General features: G+C 50.6%; 1 protein-coding gene across 1 annotated transcript; it reads right to left on the reverse strand.

The window, feature by feature from the left end:
* Positions 1 to 2,152: 2,152 nt before the first annotated feature.
* LOC116819911 (butyrophilin subfamily 3 member A1-like) lies at positions 2,153 to 16,963 on the reverse strand. The gene is made up of 10 exons (XM_075070457.1): positions 16,894 to 16,963; positions 15,828 to 16,175; positions 14,422 to 14,706; positions 11,372 to 11,473; positions 11,110 to 11,163; positions 8,881 to 8,916; positions 6,377 to 6,403; positions 5,348 to 5,368; positions 5,180 to 5,206; positions 2,153 to 3,003 (listed from the first exon to the last, which is right to left on the reverse strand). Exons 1-10 carry the CDS (start codon positions 16,961 to 16,963, stop codon positions 2,153 to 2,155), a joined length of 1,821 nt encoding a protein of 606 aa, XP_074926558.1.
* Between the last annotated feature and the right edge of the window lie 3,459 nt (positions 16,964 to 20,422).

Below are 20,422 nucleotides of genomic sequence, written 5' to 3' on the forward strand. Positions count from 1 at the left end.
CCCCTTCTGCACCCCATCCCCCTTCGCTACAATTTCTAACAGCGTCTGAACTTCCCCATGTCCTTGTTCCACGAGAAGCTTCTGTAGCATTGTCCATCATCTCTGGTGCCCCATGAGACCAGCCAGCCCTGCTACAGCCCAGGGCAGGGCTTCGGCAGTTGGGGGGCAGGTTCAGCCCTGGGGGAGTGGCTCAGTGTCAGGCTATCACAATCTAGTCTGACAACAGAGCACCTGATCTTGTCACCTACTCTTGCTGCCTGAGCAGAGCCGTATTAACTCTCTCGTGGGCCCGGGGCTATTAGATTTTGTGGGGCCCTGGTATACAAGTCTTTTTCTAGGGAGGGAGTTTGGTGCAGGAGTGGGCTGGGGCAGAGGACTGGGGTGCAGGAGGGGGCATGGGGTCTGGGAGGGAGTTTGGGTGCAGGAGGGGGATTCTTACCTGGGGCAGGGGGTTGGGGTTTGGGAGTAGGTGTGTGGTACAGAGTCTGGCTGGGAGGCACTTACCACAGGTGGCTCCCGGTCGGCGGCGTGGCAGGGCTCAGGCAGGCTGCCTGACTGCCATAGAAGCGGCTGGCTGCTGGCACATCTGCACTTCCCGCGCCTGCAAGCACCGCCCTGGCCAATGGGAGCTGCGGAGATGGTACTGGGGATGAAGGCAGCGCATGGAGCCATCTCCCCCTCCTGCCAGGGGCTGCACAGATGTGCCAGCAGCCAGCTGCTTCTGGGAGCAGTGTGGGGCCACAGCATTCAGCCTGAGCACCCCGGATATCGCTGCCTGTGATTTATTTTTGCAGGGCCCAGGCTGCAGCACCTAAAGCTCCTTCCTTAATCCGGCCCTGTCAAGGTATTTTTCCCACTTTGAACTTTAGCGTCCAAAAAGTGGGGACCTGTATGTACCCTTCTAAGCTTAATTCCTAGCTTAGATCTGATAGCGCCGCCACCAGCCAAAATGTAGTGTTTGGCACACTTTCTGTTCCCCCAAAACTTTCCCTGGGGAACCCAAGACCCAAACCCCTTGGGTCTTAAAACAAGGAGAAATAAACCATCCCCCCTCCTTTCCCCCTCCCAGACTTTCCCCTCCCTGGGTACCCTGAGAGGCTACACTGATCCAAACTCCTTGGATCTTAAAACAGAGAGGAATTAACCTTCCCCCCTCCCCTCCTTCCCCCCCCCAATCCCTGGTGAGTTCAAATCCAATCTCCTTGGGTCTTAAAGAAGGAAAAAAATCAATCAGATTCTTAAAAAAGAAAGCTTTTAACTAAAGAAAGAAAAAAGTAAAAATTATCTCTGTAAAATCAGGATGGAAAATGTTTACAGGGTCTTCAGCTCATATAGACTAGAGGGACTCCCTCCCCCCTAGCCTGAAATTCAAAGTTACAGCAAACAGAGGTAAAATCCTTCCAGCAAAATACACATTCACAAGTTAAGAAAACAAACATAAGACTAATCCTCCTTTTCTAGCTAGTACTTACTATTTTGATCATAAGAGACTGTTTCAGAAAGATTGGGGAATCCTGGGGTGCACGTCTGGTCCCTTTTAGCCCCAAGAGCGAACAAAACACAAAACAAACAGCACAAACAAAAACTCCCCTCCACAGAGAGTTGAAAGTATCTTGTCCCCCCATTGGTCCTCTGATCAGGTGTCATCCAGGTTCACTGAGCTTCTTAACCCTTTACAGGTAAAAGAGACATTAACCCTTAACTATCTGTTTATGACAGGCCCAGTGCCTGAGGCTGGCAGGAGCATCATATGTGTCTGCAATGAGAGTGAGTCAGTGCCCCTGTGAGACCCTTCCCCTCTGCATCCCCCAACCAGTGTGTATTGAATTTTCTACATTTAACAGTTGTGTTACCACAGTTCCCTCCAATCAGCACATTCCGATGTAACTTAGGGTTTGTTGTGTCAAAGTGTTATCACGAATCACTGCTGTTTTCCTTTCAGTTCAGAGGGAGGAAACATCTGATGTGTTGCCATTTCCCTGCATTCCCTGTGGGGCGACGTTCTTTCCCAGGTGTCGGGGTTTGTGTCTGATTCCCCCATCGTATTTCCTGGCCCTGGTATCCCTGGAACAACAGTCAGCTCCAGAGACCCCCCGGGAGTCAAGTTCTGAGCATTTTTCTTGCATGATTCCCTTTGCCCCATGGGAGGGGTTCAGACCTCGGAGGTTTGATGTTTCTTTTCCCACTTCTCTTTGGGGTCTGGCTCCAGTTGTGGATGCTCCTTCTCTGTTTTATGCCCCAGCCCCAAACTGTGGATCCAGTTGGTGGACAGGAGCTGTTGGACAGTTTCTATCACAGATAGCCCTTCGCTGTTTTCTTTCACGTGCTTGTCTGAAGGCGCTGGGGCTGTTTCTCCTGTTGCAGATGGCCCTGTGTTGTTTCCTGCCCCTGGATTTCCCTGACTAACAGACCTACTAACCATTAATTCCTGGCGGAAATCCCAGTCGCTGCAGGGGGAGATGCTGAGGGGTTTCCCCTGGTCCCTCCCCACAGCGTGACCAGGGCTGAGGAATGGGAACAATCTCTCAGAACCTTCCACAGGAACCTCCAGGATAAGGGTCATTGAACTGACACTATAGAACGAGAGACTCCCCCCTTCTAGATCCAGATACACCCCAACCACTGTCGGTGTCACAGCCCACTTCTGGATCATAGTGTCGGCCTCCCTGGAGTGATACTGCCCCCCAGATCTCCCCAGAGCCCAGCACCCTCCATCAGGGAGTCTCTCCAGCCTCTCCTTCCTCACTCTGTCCCTCACAGACTCACTCAGCACCCCCAGTTCCCAGTCCGGGCTGTCCCCCACCTCTATCTCCCAGTACCACCTGCAAATCCTGCCCTCCCCACCATGATCCCTACTAGACACAAACCCCTCCCTCCCCAGAGCGATCAGAGCCCCAAAGGGGGCAACTAGCCCTGGGGATAGGGGGTTGTGCTGGACTGTTCTGCCATCCTCAGACACAGTGAGTTCGGGGTGTTTGTAATCTGGATCCAGGGTGATGTGGACTGGGAGAAAAAAACAGAATAACCCCATTAGCCATAGGTCAGCCAGGGACCCTACGATCCCACGGGAGAGATTCCAGCCAGCACAGCCGGAGTGAAGGACAGCGCGTTAAGGGTTCAGGTGACTAACGGGACTGGCACCGCTAGCCTGGATGCGGCCAGGAGCTCCAGGGCTGTGGCTGGGCCTGGCCCTGAGCTGGTGGGGACATGAGGGGAACTAGAGTGGGGGGGGGGTTGGGCTCCTTGCTCCTCTCACTCCCCTCTGCACATGATCTGTCCCTGAGAGGTGTTTGGGCTCCGGGAGGCCATGGAAGGTGCCCAGGGGGAAGACTGCAGGCTGCGGAGGCAGGGCTGAGGTGGGCTGTAGGGGCAGATGATGGGGTAGGGATGGATCATTGTTGACGGGCCAATGAGAGATGTGGGGTGGGGGGTATCAGGACTAAGTGAGGGAGGATTATGAGGGAGTTGCCCATGGGGTGAGACTTACAGGTCTGGGCAGCATGTTCAGGGACCATACATGGCATCAGGGCCGGCTTTAGGCCAATTCAACCAATTCCCCTGAATCGGGCTCCGCCCCTAAGAGAGCCCCATGCCCAAGACCCAGTACTGTGTACCAGCAAGAGCCGGTGCGCTGTACTGGGGTGGCCCGGCTTCCCCAGGGGGCAATTTAAATGGCCTGGAGCTCCCAGCAGGGGCCTTTTAAATTGCCATGAGAGCCCCACTGCTAGTGTCTTGGGGTAGGGCAGTGGGGCTCTGGGGGCTATTTAGAAAGTCCGGGGCTCCTGTTGCTTCTACTGCCCTGGCCCTTTAAATAGCCACCGAAGCCCTGCTGCTTTCCCCGGGCTTCCACAGCTATTTAAAGGGCCGGGGCGGTAGAAGCAGGGGAGCCACGGGCCCTTTAAATAACCCCCAAGCTCTGGGCTGCTGCTGCTACCCTGGTGGGGGAGGGAGGAGCAGGGGGCACTCACAGCACAGGGTGGGCTTAGCCCCTGTATCCACACCTCCTGCCCACAGCCAGCCCCTGCTGTACCCCCTGCCCACACCAGCCTCACATGCCCTGCCCTGCCGCACCAGCCCCTGTCTCCAGCCAGCCCCGCACCCCCTGCCTGCAACCAGCCTGTCTCCAGCCAGCCCCTGCCGCACCCCCTGTCCTTCCTGCACCATCCCTGCACCCCTTGCCCTTCCCGCACCAGCCCTCCATCCTCTGCCCTGCCCGAACCAGCCCCGCACCTGCTTCCCTGTCTCCAGCCAACCCCTGCTGCACCCCCCTGCCTGAAGACAGCCAGTCCCGCACTCCTCTGTCTCCAGCCCTGGCAACCCCTGCCACACCCCCCTGCGGCCCTGCCTGAAGCCAACCAGCCCACCCCACACACCCTTGTTTCCAGCCAGCCCCTCACCCCTTGCCCTGCCTGCAGCCAGACTCTACCTCCAGTCAGCTCCTGCCCTGCCTCCAGCCAGCCCCATGTCCACTGGTGCCCTGCAGTTTCCAGGGCAGTAACCCTGCACACCTGCTTCAATGAAGGGGGCAGGAAGCAGCTGGGACCCACACGTGTACACCCTAGGGCGATCAGACAGCAAGTGTGAAAAATTGAGACGGGGTGGGGGGTAATAGGATCCTATATGAGAAAAAGACCAAAAAATCAGGACTGTCCCTATAAAATCGGGACATCTGGCCACACTAGCACACCCCCAGGGAGTGGTGGGGACCCACACATGTGAAATGGAGCTCATTTCTAGTTCAGGCCCATCTTTTTAAAAAAGAACTTTAGGTAGGGTTAACATACATCCATATATTCCCAGACATGTCAGGCTTTTTAGTTCTTAAATCCCCATTCGGGAGGAAAATATGGATGTATGGTAACCCTATTGGTACAAAAAATACATACTATGGCACATCCCTTAAATCAGAACTTTTTATAGGGAACTGGGTGATAAGAAATGAAAGGGATTTTTTTACGTTTGTTTTTCTTAGTCATGCCTGCTGGGGCACCGCCGAAAATGTTCGAATTGAGCCTTGCACTTCCTAAAGCTGGCCCTGCATGGCATCCAGCCCCACGGCTCAGAAGCCAGCATCTGCCTTGCCCCATGGGGACCCCATACCTCTGATAGCTCAGCTATGTAACACTGATACCACTAACCCCAGCATGGTGTCTGCTCAGCCCCTCACAGCCCCACTCACCCATGTAGCTCCGAGCTCTCCTGAACTCTGCAAGGGAAGAAGAACAAACATGGTCAGGGGCAACGTGGGGAATTCGCTCCCACAGGAGATGCCGTTCTGGGAGAGGGGTCATTGGCAAATAGAAAGGAACCTAGTGATGTGAAATGTGACATGGAAACAGATTCTTACCTAGCACTGTGAGCGCCTTGTCTGAAATGGAAAGAGACAGAGTTATTCCCTGTCATTTAGGCAGAAGGCTCAGTTCTGGGACCTGCTGTGTGACCGTGTAATCACCTTACACGTGGTTCATGGGCCCTCTCTGCTGAAGGGGAAATGTCCCGACTGTGTGAAGTGAGAGACGGGCCCTTTCACCCCAGAGACCAGAGATCTCTGCTGACAGCAACAACCGGCTCTCAGTGATGCCTTTATATTGTGTCTTAGTGTCTGGGACTGGAGCAAATGTTGCTCTCAGTGACACTGCTGTAAATCCACAACTCCAGATGTGTCACTGGGGCGAATCTGGATTGACATCAATGTCATCCAGAGCAGAATCCAGGCCTGTAAGAAGCTGCTGTTTGGTTGTTGAGGCCCCCAGCAGACTGGGGGATTTTGAAGGGACACTGACGGGATAAAAATCAGGCTGGGATTTGCAAAACATTTATCTTTGATGGAACATGCATGCCCGGATCAATGCAGCTCTGACATCCTCAACCTTTCCCATCTAAAGAGAATTACTAATAACCTTTTGGAGCAACAAAGCTGCACACTCCAGGTGTAACCGGGGAATAGACAGACCTGGAGAGGATTAGAGCTCAGATCTGGGGTCCAGTCTTGGCAACTAAGCATGGAAATGTGAGTGTGAATCTGGTCTCTTGCTCATCTCCATGTTCTGGGAAAGGACAGCCTGCACTGCCGCAGTCATCTATAGAAAGTGGCTGGCCCCTTCTCCTGCACCATAACAATGTGATTGGCTAGATTGTCCAAACCAAGGTGACACCTGTCTGTGTCTCCGGACAGGAGAGCAGGTGACCCTGTGTCGGCTGCAGAGAGCTCACAGCGCTGCTGTGGGACTGGGGTGACTCTAATGTGACTCTGATTTTGGCCCAAATTGTTCACTCAGCCCTGCCCTCCGGTGTCGGTGTTTTGGTATCTGCCCAGCACCGTGTGTGCGTGGGAGCCTTTGCCCACGGGTCCTAATGGGGAAGTGGATGAACTTACCAAGCTTCTCACGGAGCTCCTGGCACTCTGGGGAGAGAAGAGAAGGAGACAATGATGGGTTCAGCTTGGTTATTTTAAGCAGAGTGACATGGGGCTGTTCCAAACTCTGAGTACGTCTACACTGAAGCTGGGAGTGAGCTTCTCAGTTTGGACAGGCAGACATACACTAGCTCTGCTTGAGCTAGTGCACTAAAAGTAGCTGGGTACCTGGAGGGAGCAAGTGCAGCAGCTTGGGCTAGTTGCTCAAGTACAAACCCTCTCAGACCCCCAGAAACACACTTGGGTAGCAATGCTGAGCCACCCCCCACCCAGTACCCAGCATGTGTCTGGCTACCCCCGCTGGGAAGCTTGCTTTCTCCTGTAGTTTAGATGGACCCAATGCGCCAAGGGTCTCAGAGCTGGCAGGACACATCAGACAAAACCGTTGTTAATGAACAATAGACACAGTCCCAGATCAGCACCTAAACAGAGCCCACAAATGGCCCCTGGAGGCATTACCCCTCTCCCCCACTGACAGCACTGCCAGAACATGTATCACATAGAGCGAGGCCTGCACTGCTGCAGCCTGTCACCCAGACTCAGACCTCTCATTTCTGCTCTGTGCAATCCCTTTGTGGTGCTGATTTTCACAAGTGTGTAACTCTAGGGTCAGTGGCTGGCAGGAGCTTAACTTAGGAACAGCTCCGTGGTGCTGTGTGGCATTGGATTTACTGTCCACCGCTATAGATGTGGGGTCAGGTTCTGTCCCAGCTCTTGTGAGAACAATGTGGTGGGGCCCATCAGAGTGTACCTCACAGAGCCCATACAGAGAACATAGTAGGGTTTGGAGTCTGTGTTCATTCACAGCCAATGCTTAGCCTCAGGGGGAGCAGGAGAGGACAGGACTGTGGAGTCCAGCATTGGCATAGCTGCGATTTTGCAGTTCAGAACTAAGATAAATCCACAGACCTGCATGGAAGAAGTTTGCCCAGCTTCTGACTAAGGTTTTGTCTACAGAGCCCCATTGTTTGGCTCTTACCCTGGAATTGAGGAGTGTGTTACCCCAGAACTTGACTAAGCTAGTCACAGCCACAGAGTGTGCATTCAGCCACCAGGAATTAATAAAACAGAACACCACATAGTTAAGAGTTAATTTGGACAAGCAGGGCTTTTGGAGGCAAGGTCAAATACCAGCTGCGGGCTTGTGATTTCTGCTAATTAGAAAGGGAGGAGGGGAGGAAAGAGTCAACAAAATATGGGACTGAAATAAAATAAGTGGATGGAGACCTTGAGTTTGGGCATCTTTGATACAGAAGCTTCTTATGGCTAGGATTGTTAGGAACGTTTTAGTGATAAGTAGTTTATTGAAGTGAGGAGAAGTGATGATCAATGGGGTCACTAGGAGCTGTGTATAAAAAGAGTCGATAATAGAGCAGGGGTCAACAACCTTTCAGAAGTGGTGTGCCGTGTCTTCATCTATTCACTCTAGTTTAAGGTTTTGCGTGCCAGTAATACATTTTAACGTTTTTAAAAGGTCTCTTTCTCTAAGTCTATAATATATAACTAAACAATTGTTATATGTAAAGTAAAGAAGGTTTTTAAAATGTTTAAGAAGCTTCATTTAAAATTAAATTAAAATGCAGAGCCCCCTGGACCAGTGGCCAGGACCCGGGCAGTGTGAGTGTCTCTGAAAATAAGCTCGCATGCTGCCTTCGGCATGCGTGCCATAGGTTGCCTACCCCTGTAATAGAGGGTATTTTGGAGCGGTTCTCTGGAGCTATACTGAGAGACTTTTTCCTGACAACCTACTCTCCGGCTTGGAAGCAACTGGCCATCATCCTGCTGTTAATTACTAAATACCATCTCAGATTGCAGGTAATTATTTGGGATGTTCTAAACCTATTGCATATGTTTGTTTGTGCTTAAATCTAATAAATAGTCATTTTAGATAAGAGCACACTTATTTGTATTAATCTGTCATCAGCTGGAAGTGCTATGTTCCCATTGATCTATTCCTGACACCACCTGGAGTGAAACAGTTAAGATACCACTGCTTTGGATTTATGATCCTGGGCAGCACAGCCTACGGGGGTGTGAGTTGCAGGATGCATGAAAGTGCTACGCTGGGACTGTCACGGGTGGATGCTGCTGGTGCGCACTCACCCATCTCACTTCAGTTAGGCCTATTTTACATTTCTAACTAAGAATCTTTTACTTCATACCCATGGAATCCACACAGAGTTGTTACAGGGTAGCACTTAGGTGCACATTCCTGTTCACATACTTGTAATCTGAACCATTGGGCAGTGTAGACATAGCCTGAGTCCCACCATTCCATGCGCATTAAATTCAGTCTCTGTTGTTTCGGATGATATGAAATGTGAGCTACAAACTCTGCAGTGTTTTTTTCCAGGGCAAGGGGGAGATGAGCATGAAAATGACTGAAGTCCATACAGCGAATGTGGTGATTTTTCCATCTCATGTGAAAGTGCAGACACATGTTTACTAGGGGGTTAGCAAAATACCTGATTCCAAGGTCGTCTTCTCAGTCCTTTCAGGGTCTGAAATGAGAAAGAGAAAAGCATTAGACCCAGGGACACACTAGGTGGTGCTGTACACTCCCTTATCACTGGGTTAGTCACAGACATCTCAGCATTGAACTCCCAGCCTCAGTGCAGGAGCTGGCAAGTTTGACAGGAGCAGGGCTGGCAGTCAGTGATATGCACCAACAGGCAGGAGACCTGGGGGAGTCTCTCACTCCCTAGCCCTTGTCTGCACAGAATCTTACACCAGGTTAACTAATTAGGTTACAAAACACACCTTGAGTTAAGCTGGGGCAGGGCTGTGCAGAGCAAGTCTTTAGCTGGTGCTGCAGAACCATGGAGCAAGGTCAGTTACTCCACAGTGACCCCTCTGGATAGCTACAGAACAGCACTGATTGCAAGGGGAGTCCTGTCCACCCTTCCCCAACTGGAGGAATGGTTGCCACAAGGGGACATGGCAGAGGGGGGATCCTCAGGGCTCTTCCAAGCTGTGATTGCCATTAGAATCCCACTTGCTGCACTGGCATCTTCATAGAATGATAGATTATTAGGGTTGGAAGGGACCTCAAGAGATCATCTAGCTCAAAGCAGGACCAATCCCCAAATGGCCCCCTCAAAGATTGAACTCACAACCCTGGGTTTAGCAGGCCAATGCTCAAATCACTGAGCTGTCTCTGCCCCTTTCATCTTTATTTCCCTGCATGTGAGTGCAGTGCTCAGCAGAATGGGTCAGCACCACTCAGCACCATCACAATGAAAACCAATATTGTTCTTAAATGCGGAAAAGTTCACAATGAAATAAATTAGACACATGGTGGCTGCTATGTCTATTGCTCAATTCACAGAGTTTCAGGTCAAGCAAATCAATTAGTTCATCTCGTCTTACCTGCTCTGTATCACAGGCCAGAGAATCCCAACCAGTTTCCCCCACACTGAGCCCAATAACTCAGGTTTAGCTATAGCACCTTCCAGAAAGGTGCCCAGTTTGGATCGGATGCCATCAGGAGATGGAGAATTCACCACTGCCCTGGGAAGCTTGTTCCAGTGGTTAAACACCCTCCCTGTGTCCTGTGCATTCAACTGCATTCAGAGATCCCATGCACTGCTACAATCCCATGCACTGCTACAGACTAGGGACCGAGTGGCTAGGCAGCAGTTCTGCAGAAAAGGACCTAGGGGTTACAGTGGATGAGAAGCTGGATATGAGTCAACAGTGTGCCCTTGTTGCCAAGAAGGCTAACGGCATTTTGGACTGTATAAGTAGAGGCATTGCCAGAAGATCGAGGGATATGATCATTCCCCTCTATTTGACATTGGTGAGGCCTCATCTGGAGTAATGTGTCCAGTTTGGGCCCCACAACTACAAGAGGATGTGTACAAAACTGGAAAGAGTCCAGCGGAGGACAACAAAAATGATTAGGAGCTTGGGCACATGACTTATGTGGAGAGGCTGAGGGAACTGGATTGTTTAGTCTGCAGAACAGAAGAATGAGGGGGGATTTGATAGCTGCTTTCTACTACCTGAAAAGGGGTTCCAAAGAGGATGGATCTAGACTGTTCTCAGTGATAGCAGATGACAGAACAAGGAGTAATCGTCTCAAGCTGCAGTGGGGGAGGTTTAGGTTGGATATTAGGAAAAACTTTTTCACTAGGAGAGTGGTGAAGCACTGGAATGGATTACCTAGGGAGGTGGTGGAATCTCCTTCCTTAGAGGTTTTTAAGGTCAGGCTTGACAAAGCCCTGTCTTGGATGATTTAGTTGGGAATTGGTCCTGCTTTGAGCAGGGGGTTGGACTAGATGACCTCCTGAGGTCCCTTCCAACCCTGATAGTCTGTGATTCTATGGAATCATCCTCACAGAGCATCATTGACCTTGCAGTGTCGTTTCCTTTAAGGAGAATAGAATCACTGAGCAACTGTCCAGGGTGGGTGGGATAGAATCTGACCCATAATTGTCATTGCAAACCATCATCATGCCGCCCTCACACACAGGGAATCTCACAAGCATGGACCCTTGGGTATCTGCTGCAAAATACACATTTACCAGCCTGTTACCATCAGTGTGTGTGAGAATGTGGGGGAGATGAGAAACCACTAAGCAAAGACCTCCTGGCTCCACCCCTTCATTGCACTGAGCCCACAGGTAATACCAAGCAGTCACCAAGCTCACGCATCTCAATAGACACAATAAGAGATAGAGCAGGAGACCTACCACAAAATAATTGACCTTCTTCTTCAGAGGCCTTTTGAGAGGCCTTTTGCTTCGCTGTGAGACAGAGAATCAGACATTGCAGTGAGACAGGGAAGGAAGGGGAAACACTGAGCTATACACTAATACAGGTGGGGCTGGGGACCCAGGTGTGATTGTTTGATTTATTTCCTAAAATCAACACAAGGTAAATATCTGAACAATAAGACTCTCCTATACCCCACCCCAGTGACCTCTAGGACTAGGCTCTAAACATTCTCATTACCTGTGTATCCAAGATATGCACAAACTCCAGCAGCAATGAGAAACAGAGTGAAAATCACCCAGAATGCAGCTGGCCAGGGAGAAACACGGGGGAAGGCGTCACCTGGCAAACAGAGAGCGCAGAGTGTGAGGAGCACAGTCCCATCTTGGAACTGGAGAACAGAGTTTGCCACGTGGCTTGACAGCTGAGTCCTGTCTCGGAGATCCTCAGAAATTCCCAGGACTGAAGGGTATGTCCCGTCCAGGCTCAAATCATAGTTACTAATGGGAGCCATTGAAACCAGAGAAGCCAGCACAGCATCAGTTCCAAGAGCCAGGACTCTGCTATGCCCAAATCCCTCCCACTGTTACAAGCTAAAAGTCAGAGACTCCTTGCCCAGCACTGTCTGGCTGTTGGATGGTCAGTGTCACACAGCTTCCAGTTCTCAGTCACCATGTCCAGTCCAGATAAGTTCAGCAGAGAACAAGTGTTTTTCTAGTTGGCCTCAGTGTGTTATGGATTCATAGATGTTAAGGTCAGAAGGGGTCATTCTGACCATCTAGTCTGACTTCCTGTATAACCCAGCCCAGAGACCCTTCCCCAGCGATCTCTGCATCCAGTCCAGCCACAGCGGATCTTATAGAAAGAGTCACCCAGTTTGGGTTGAAAGATTCCAAGTGATGGAGAATCCACCAGCTCCCTAGGTCAGTTGTTCCAACGGTTAATTCCCCTAAATGTTAAAAATTTGCACCTTATTTCTAGTCTGAATTTGTCTAGCTTCAACTTCCAGCCATCAGAACTTGTTCTGCCTTTGTCGGGTAGGTTAAAGATGCGCTGTGAGAAATGTCCTCCCCATGTAGGTTCTTACAGACCATGATGAAGTCACCTTTTAGCCTTCCCTTGGACAAGCTCTATAACTTGAGCTCCTATGTTTCTCACTGTGAGGCAGGTTTCCAGACCTCTAATCATTCTTGTAGCTATTTCCAGAGCACTTTCCAATTTGTCATTACTCCAACTGACAGTGTGAGCACTAGAATGGGACACAGTATTTCATAGTGGTCTTGCTTATGCAACCCACGTGACATCGGGTGTGGTGTTCTGTCCCATCTAGGGGCACCAAGGCCACTGAGAGAGAGAGAGAAAATGAGTCTGTGTTACAGCTTTAGGTAACAGCCACTTGGACTTAAGCTCATGTGGTAGAGGCTCATGCCCTAAGCTCCAGAGGCCCCAGGTTCAATCCTGCCTGCCAACAACCAGGGGCTGTTGGCATTACACTAATGCCCCACTCAGAGGTAAAGTCATCTCCTTTCTCCTGATAGATATTGTCATTTATACATACAAGAGTTGTCTTCACTCTGGGAGCTCACTTCTAAGTCCTTTTCAGATTTCTAGGTTACAGTCTCCCTTCCTGTAAGTGTGACCTACGCTCTTTGTTCATTAATGTGTGACCTTGCATTTGGCCATGTTGAAATGCATGTGTGACAAAATGGGAATTTCCGCTGGAGCCACAGTACAGGTGTGGATCACTGACAGTATGTTATTAGACTGAAACCACCTTACCAAGCGATCCAGGTCAGTCTGCACTACTGACCTATCCCCATCATTTTTTACCATTCCATCAATTTTTGAGTCATCTGCAAATTTTACCAGCAATGATTTCATATTTTCTTCTAGCTCATTGATAAAGTTATTGTATAGCATTGGCCCAGAACAGATCCCCCTGAGACAGCACTACAATTTGAGGCTGATTCCTCATTACAATTACTTTGAGATCTATTAATACAGCATGGGCTACACTGAGTTTGTACAGTGCTATTTTTTTTTTTATCAGAGTTTCATGCAGGACTAAGTAAAACCCCTTATGAAGTCTGAGACCTGCTCTACGCTACAGAGTTAGTTTGGCTTAATTACATTGCTCAGAACTGTGAAAAAATTTCACACCCTCTGCAATGTATTTAAGCCAACCTAACCCACAGTGTAGCCACTACTAGATTGATGGAAGAATTCTTCTGTCAATCTAGCTACCGCCTCTCGGAGAGGTGGATTTACTACAGCCATGGAAGAACCCCTTCTGTCACTGTAGTAATTGCTTAAACCATAGAGCTGCAGCTGTAGTGTTGTTAGTGTAGACACATCCTGAGTCTATTATGTCATCCCAGTTACCTTTATCAACCAAACGCAACATCTCCTCAAAGAACAATATCAAGTTTATTTCCCAAGACTCAGCCCCAGCTCCTGACAGGCAGTTTGTCCAGATCACAGAAAGTTCCGTCACTAACGGCACCACAAATTAGGTTAGAAGGACATTTCCTGCCTCAGTACCAGAAAGAGGCGCTAGCTGAGTGCAATTCCAGGCCCCGCACTCCCGTGGTGACCCCTGTAGGTCTTGTTGGAGCCCGAGGTATAACTAAAAGTGTGAACCACAGGCTGTGAACCAGAGCAGGCCTGGCCTTGGAAAAATAACAACAGACCAGCTATTCGCTAACATCAGGTAAGCACATTCCTGACTCAAGAGGAGAGTACAAAAACACACAGATCTCTCAAGTAACTATGTAAACACATTCCTAAGAGATGGTACAGGAACAAACCGACCCCTTGTAGGATAAGGATGGTATGACAGGTTAATGGATGAGGATATTTTGTTCCAGCTGGCAGGTACAAGGATAGGGGTGATAACTAACAACATCTGGAATGTAATACGTAACTTGCTTGTATCAGTGTATAAAAGAAGAAGTCATAAGTGAGGCATCTTTGTCCAGCTGAGGGGACAGCATCTTAGTGCACAGGCTGAGCGGGTACCTTGTCTCAGGCAGACATGTGTTAGTGTAACTGTGGCTTCTATGGGGCTGTAGGCTTTGTCCACAATAAACCTGTCTGAGTGCCATCGTCACTGAACTGAGCCTGTGACCTTTCTTATAAATAAAATCAGGGTCTGCGCTTGAATTAACATGCTGCACCATCTGCTGCTGCAGCTGGCATCGGAGCTCCCAGAACAGCAACACTAGCAGCAGTAACAACCTAGCAACTTTAACAATTCTCCGCAGCACTAACAACAACACAGATGGACTCACCTGAGAGATGAATGGCAGATTGTCGCTCGGTCTCCAACAGGACATTCCGCACTATGCAGCTGATGTCTCCATTGTCTTCCCCTTCTGTGACAGTGACGTGACTCACAACACTATACAGGTTCTCCCTGTCTTGAGTCATGTCGGTCACAATCTCCATTGCCAGGTTCTGCCAGTTCTTTCCAATCCACTGGAGTTCAGGTTTGGGGAACCAGCCTGTGGATCTACAGGCCAGTCCAATCCCCTGGTCCTGGGGGCCCAGCACGTCAATGAATACTGGAGCCACAGCTGCAGGGAGAGACAGAGGGTGTGTGTATTAGGAAATTGTGTCTTTGGTAGCATCATGTGATTCCCCAGCTACTGCTGGGTATAGGGAGCTGTGACTGGAAAGCTCCATTCCGTTTGTGCAAAGCCTTCCTGGGATCCCTCATCCTGACAACTGGGGCAATTCAATAAAATAATCTTGCATTTCCATAGAGCACTGTGCCTTGCAGGCTCACAGAGGAAGGTGCAGGCTTATACAGCTACACAGAGATCACTGCACCTGCTGCTGAAATGCAGCTACATCTGGGGTGCAGCCCAGCAGCTGTCAGGATCACTGCACTTTGGTACAGAGAAGAAGGTGAGGGATGGTGACCCTGCCTACATCACTGCTACGACTCCTCCTATGCCATCCTTCTAATAACTGTCTCCTCTGGTGTCCTTCTCCCGCACTGTTAATGATACCCCAGGCCAAGCCATCCCTCATGCTTAAATTTCCCTCTCCCAGTGCTTCACACAACCACCCTCCCCTCCTTAAAATCTCTCCCTAAAAGCACATATCTCCTTTGTACTAGGAGCCACCAAAGATGGGAGATAATTTAAAACAACCTCAGTGCTCTGCATTATCACAGGAAGGCCCTTCACCTGGGGCTTGATGTTTCTGAACTGTATTGTTTGGGGACAGGTTACTCAGTGAGCTCGATGGCCAGAGACTGTCCTTTCCACTGCCCTTGTGCAGCTCTGAATGTGGGGTCAGTGCCCAGGGAATAACAAACAATATCCCAGCCCTTGGACACGGCAGGGGGAGTTTCAGGGAAGCTGACTATAATTATCACCTGAGCTGGGATCTGGGCAGAACATGGAGATAAAGGCCCCACTCCCTCAAACAGCACCACAATGAGCATGAGAGCTGACAGCTGTAGCTTCATGTCTCACTGAAAAGAGGTTGTTTAATGCAGCACTGACCCAGCTAGCACCACAGTGGGGTCAGCACTGAGTGTGAGGGGAAAGTGCTCCCTACTGAGCCCTGCACAGAGCTCCCTGCAGCACAGGACCCTATAGCAGTGTGGGTTCAGTGCTGGGGCACCCCCAGTGGCAGAGAAGGTTCTGGCTGCCCAGACACAGTGCCCCTCAGTGCCAAGCCTCACCTGCCACCTGTAACTCAGTGCTGGCTTCCTGGGTCCACTCTCGGTTCGTCACAAGGCACTGATACGTCCCAGCATCTGCCACTTGGAGCCGTTTCAGCTTCAGGGAGATGTTTCCACTGCTGAACTCCTGTGGGAACAGCTCCGTCCGGGTCTGGTAACCCTCCCCCGGCAGGTCCTGGGTACCCTCATTCATATACTCATGAATCACGACAAGTCCTGGTTCAATTTTCCTCCACAGCACTTCCAAATTGGGTAGCCGGGCCGGGGGTGAGAGCTGGCAGGGTAACACCACATCCCGGCCAACTACCACTACCATGGGGTGAGGGGAGCCAGCCAGGGAGAACTTCTCTGCAATAGAAAATCCCAGGAGCAGATTGAGTGAGCAGAAAGAGTAGAGGGTGCCAATCCTTGAGCTACTATCTGTTTTTCATAAAGCCCCAGCTCCCAGAGGCATGTGATTCTGTGAGAATTTCAGCTTTCATTTAAAACAAATATCAGTTTCTAGCTCTACTGGTTGCAGAGAAAAGCTTGAAAATGTGACCCAAGCGTGATGGAAGCCTCAAAAATCAAAGGAAACAAGAAGACCCCAAAAGGTGGTGTTTTTTTAAAAAAAAAAATCTGATGAGTTTTTAGCCAGTCTTATGATTATTGATTCCTGACTCATGGTGGCTGAAGGGTAATGGGAACTGGCCACCCCCATCCCTCAGGCAGCTGGGAAGATCTCAGCCTTGCAGGCCATGAAAATCTAGGTTCCCAGGGGGGCAGGTGTGGCAGCCTGGTGCCCTCAGGTGCCATGGTGGTACAGGAAGGAATTAGTGTTGGGGGGCTCTGGGAACCTCTTTCAGGGGCAGCAAGAGCCTGGCGACTTGCTGCAAGATCCAACAATCCTGCCACCCAGAGCTAGGACATGCCCCAGTGACCTCAATGTCATCCTCACCCCACAGCCTCCTAGGCCTGGACCGCTGGGTGGGGGTGGCTGGGCCTCAGATTCCCCGATCCCACCCCTGCAGGGGGCAGCGTCCATGGGGGACAGGGAGGGAAATAATTGGGATTCAAATATTGTTACCAGACAGAATACATGGTGCCAGGAGAAAGATCCCCAGGCTGCACACACAGAGCTGCCACCACATCACCATGGGGCACCCCGGGCCGGGACCTGTAAGGAGAGAGCAGGGATGGTTAACACTTCTCAGACTGTGTGAGGGGCCATCAGTGAAGGGAACATGCCCCATCCATCGTCTGACCTGACCCACTCTGCTCCCAGGCAGAGCAGCTCCCCAAGGACAGGAGAGGATTTCACCCCACCCAGGCTGCTCTGTCACCTGCCCAGGCCTGGACATGCCGTGTATTCACACCCATTTCCTCCCCTCGTCGGTTCTCTGACCAGCCACTGGTGCAGGTGCTCCCTGATACCAGTGCAGGGGAAGCCTGCAGCAGAGCAAGGCCACTTCTGAGGTAACCACAGTGGTACCACACAGCTGTTCCCCCTGCAGAAGGTGCCTGGCTCTGTGCCTGCCTCCACCTGGGATAACACATTAGATGCCTGACCCGGGGCTCTCCACAGCTAACTGCATGTGGCTCTACAGCATGAGCTAAAGAGCCAGGTTGTGCAGCTGGGGCTGTGACAGACTCACATGCTGTGTGGACCAGGCCCAGAGGGGATCATCTCATACCCTGGCCTGTGGGTGATATCTGGGCACCTTTCTACAGGTCAGCCTGGCCAGAAGTCACCCACCTCTGTAAGTGATGCTGCCAAGTGACAGGGACGAGGCTGGCAGTGGCTGTCACAGGCACCGGGTGGCACTGTCAGATACCTGCTCCCCCTCCCCTGACATCAGCGGGAGACCATCACATCAGTAGACCTTACAACAAGATAGCATGTGGGGGTCAGCAGGGGCCGTCTCAGCTCTGCTCAGAGCCTCAGACCTTCTTCCCCCAATTCTCCAATCTGTGTAGACAGGGTCAGACTGGATGGACTCAATGGGCTCTTCTGGCCTTAGCATCTGTCAATCTATTTCTGTTTCACTTCCAGCTCCCTCCAAGCCCGTCCATCATGTGCATGGTGCATTGAAAACTGTATTGGAATTGTAAGCTGTAAGTGTAAATGGGGGTTTTCCTGGTCCTGCTGGCAGGCAGGGGGCTCTGTAGTGAAGTGTGTGATCTGGGTCCAGCAGACAGCTCTACACAGAGCAGGCTAGAGAAAAGTGGAGTGACCTGGGCCTCTCAACCTGAGGGAGCAGCCTGGTTTGTCTCTTTCTCTTTTGGGTCCTTGCTCTGGATTCTGAGCATTAAAGCCGTGTTACATTGCAAAGCTTCCAGCCATAATTTATGATTTTTTTAACACCTCTGTATATATGGGGAGCATAACCAGCAGGACATGCACCCAAAGAGACCTCCCTTATGAGCCCATCCAAGGTTATTTGGGAATGACATGATATTCCTGAGGGAAGAGTTAAGACCTAGGTTTTATAGGACCATGCCCAGGGCAGGGTTAAGGCCTAAATGCTATAGGCCCTTGTCCAGGGGAGGGTTAAAGCCTCGACACTAGAGGCCAGTGCCAGGACACAATTAAGGCTTAGGCACTACAATAGACCTTTCTTGAGATAAGCCATATCTGCATGCAATATTCAAGATGTGGGCATACCATGGATTTATATAGAGGCAACATGATATTTTCTGTCTTATCTGTCCCTTTCTTAATGATTCCCAACATTCTGTTATTTTGGGAGATCACCAGGGGCGGCTCCAGGCACCAGCGCTCCAAGCATGTGCCTGGGGTGGCAAGTCACGGGGGATGCCCTGCGAGGGCGGCAGTCAGGCACCTTCGGCGGCTTGCCAGCAGGAGGTCCTCCAGTCCCGGGGATTTGGCGGTAATTCAGCAGTGAGTACGCTGAAGCCACGGGACCGGCGGACCTCCCGCACGCATGTCACCAAATCTGCGGGACAGGGGACCTCCCACAGGCAAGCTGCCGAAGGAAACCTGCCTGCATGCTTGAGGTGGCAAAAAAGTTAGCGCCACCCCTGGAGATCACAGGCCCTTTTCTCAAAATAATGTTTCTGCTTCCACTTCTGATTTTCTTTTATCTTCCATATGGTTTCATTGTCATGAGATTTCAACAAGTTATCAGTGATTGGTCTGATCCTTCTTCCCATTAATAGCTGAGCTGGAGAAGAGCCATTCTCCAGAGCTGTACTTCAGTAACTCAATAAAGCTGTATGCATATCACCCTCACCACCAAAAGTCTCTTTCATAAGGTTCTTTACTGTCCACACAGACCTTTCCACAAGTCCGTTCTACTGGGGATCATTTGGATTTGATGTTTTGTGATGAAAATCCCAATCTAGCGCAAATTGCTTAAAATCTGCACTGGAAAATTGCAGCCTCTTATTGCTAGAGATTTCATCTGGAATTCCATGTCTGGAGCAGATTCCTTTCATGCCGGCTGTCACTGGCTTACTATTAGTACTGTGCAGTGTACAAATTTCTGGATACAGAGAACAATAAAATGTGAAGATTAAATAATCCTTTCATTGCCAGGTAAATAAGTCAGAGCCGACCTTCTCAAAAGGCCTTTATGGAACTGAGTGAGGTCTCAGCAGCTCTGTCTGTTGGCATGGCCTCTATTTCAAGTATGAAAAGTGGTTTCCTACTCCAGTCATAATGTAATGATTGATCCATGGCCAATACATCACCTCTCATGAACATTGTTTGCACTTCTCGATTCCTAAATGATCCTCCTGGATCTTCTATAGCACTTGTTTCTGGAGGATCATTGGTATTGCAGCCTTGTTGCCCTTGAAAATTGGTCCATTTATCACAATAGTTTCATTACTCATGGGGAATTTCTGCACCATTGCGCATGTGCATAATTTATGTGTCGAGCAGAATTTTTTCCCTCCAAAATAAGTTCTGCTGCAAAGTTGTTGCAGTTATGCCTTTTACCCATCAGGGGCTGCTGTGGTGCCAAAACAGAGCAGCCGTTCCTAGGCCAACCCCAGCTGTCAATAGGGCAGAGAAGGGGGTGTCTTCCTCACAGTGGTGGGCCAGGCCAGAAGATGGGATATGGGGGGACAGACAGCACAGGGCACATGGGCTGCTGGAGAGTCACAGATGGGTTCATAAGGGCTACTGGGGGAGGACAGACTGGGGCAGTGGCTGGATGGCAGTAGAAGCACAGTGCCACATAGGGCACACTGGAGACAGGGGGCACAGGGACAAATGGGTAGTGAGTCCAGCTGAATGGGGTCACAGAGACACATGGAGACAGGGGGAGGGGTGCAGGGACACATGGGGATGTGGGCAGGGGGCTGACTGAGTGGGGATGCAGGGACACATGGGGGAGGGGGTGGCTGAGTGGGGCACAAGGACACATGAGGAAGGGGTACACGGACACATGGGGTGTCTGAGTGGCAGTCTTTTTGTGAGGGTGGAAGGACACGTAGGGACAGGGAGGGGGTGCAGGGATACATAAGGATGGGGGAGAAGTGGCTGAGTGGGGGTGCAAAGACATGCGGACAGGGGTCCAGGGACACATGCAGGGTGTCTATATGGGGGTGTCTGAGTGGGGGTTCACAGACCCATGGGAACAGAGGGA

The sequence above is a fragment of the Chelonoidis abingdonii genome, chromosome 11 (genome assembly GCF_003597395.2).
Source record: "Chelonoidis abingdonii isolate Lonesome George chromosome 11, CheloAbing_2.0, whole genome shotgun sequence".
Lineage (NCBI taxonomy): Eukaryota > Metazoa > Chordata > Testudines > Testudinidae > Chelonoidis > Chelonoidis abingdonii.

Excerpts from the sequence above, each read along its gene's own strand:
- LOC116819911 (XM_075070457.1), bottom strand. The coding sequence starts at position 16,963 with ATGGTGATGTGGTGGCAGCTCTGTGTGTGCAGCCTGGGGATCTTTCTC. Across the intron at positions 16,176-16,893 it reads GGCACCATGTATTCTGTCTG|AGAAGTTCTCCCTGGCTGGC; the intron begins GTAACAATATTT and ends TTTCTATTGCAG. Across the intron at positions 11,474-14,421 it reads ATCTGCCATTCATCTCTCAG|GTGACGCCTTCCCCCGTGTT; the intron begins GTGAGTCCATCT and ends TCTGTTTGCCAG.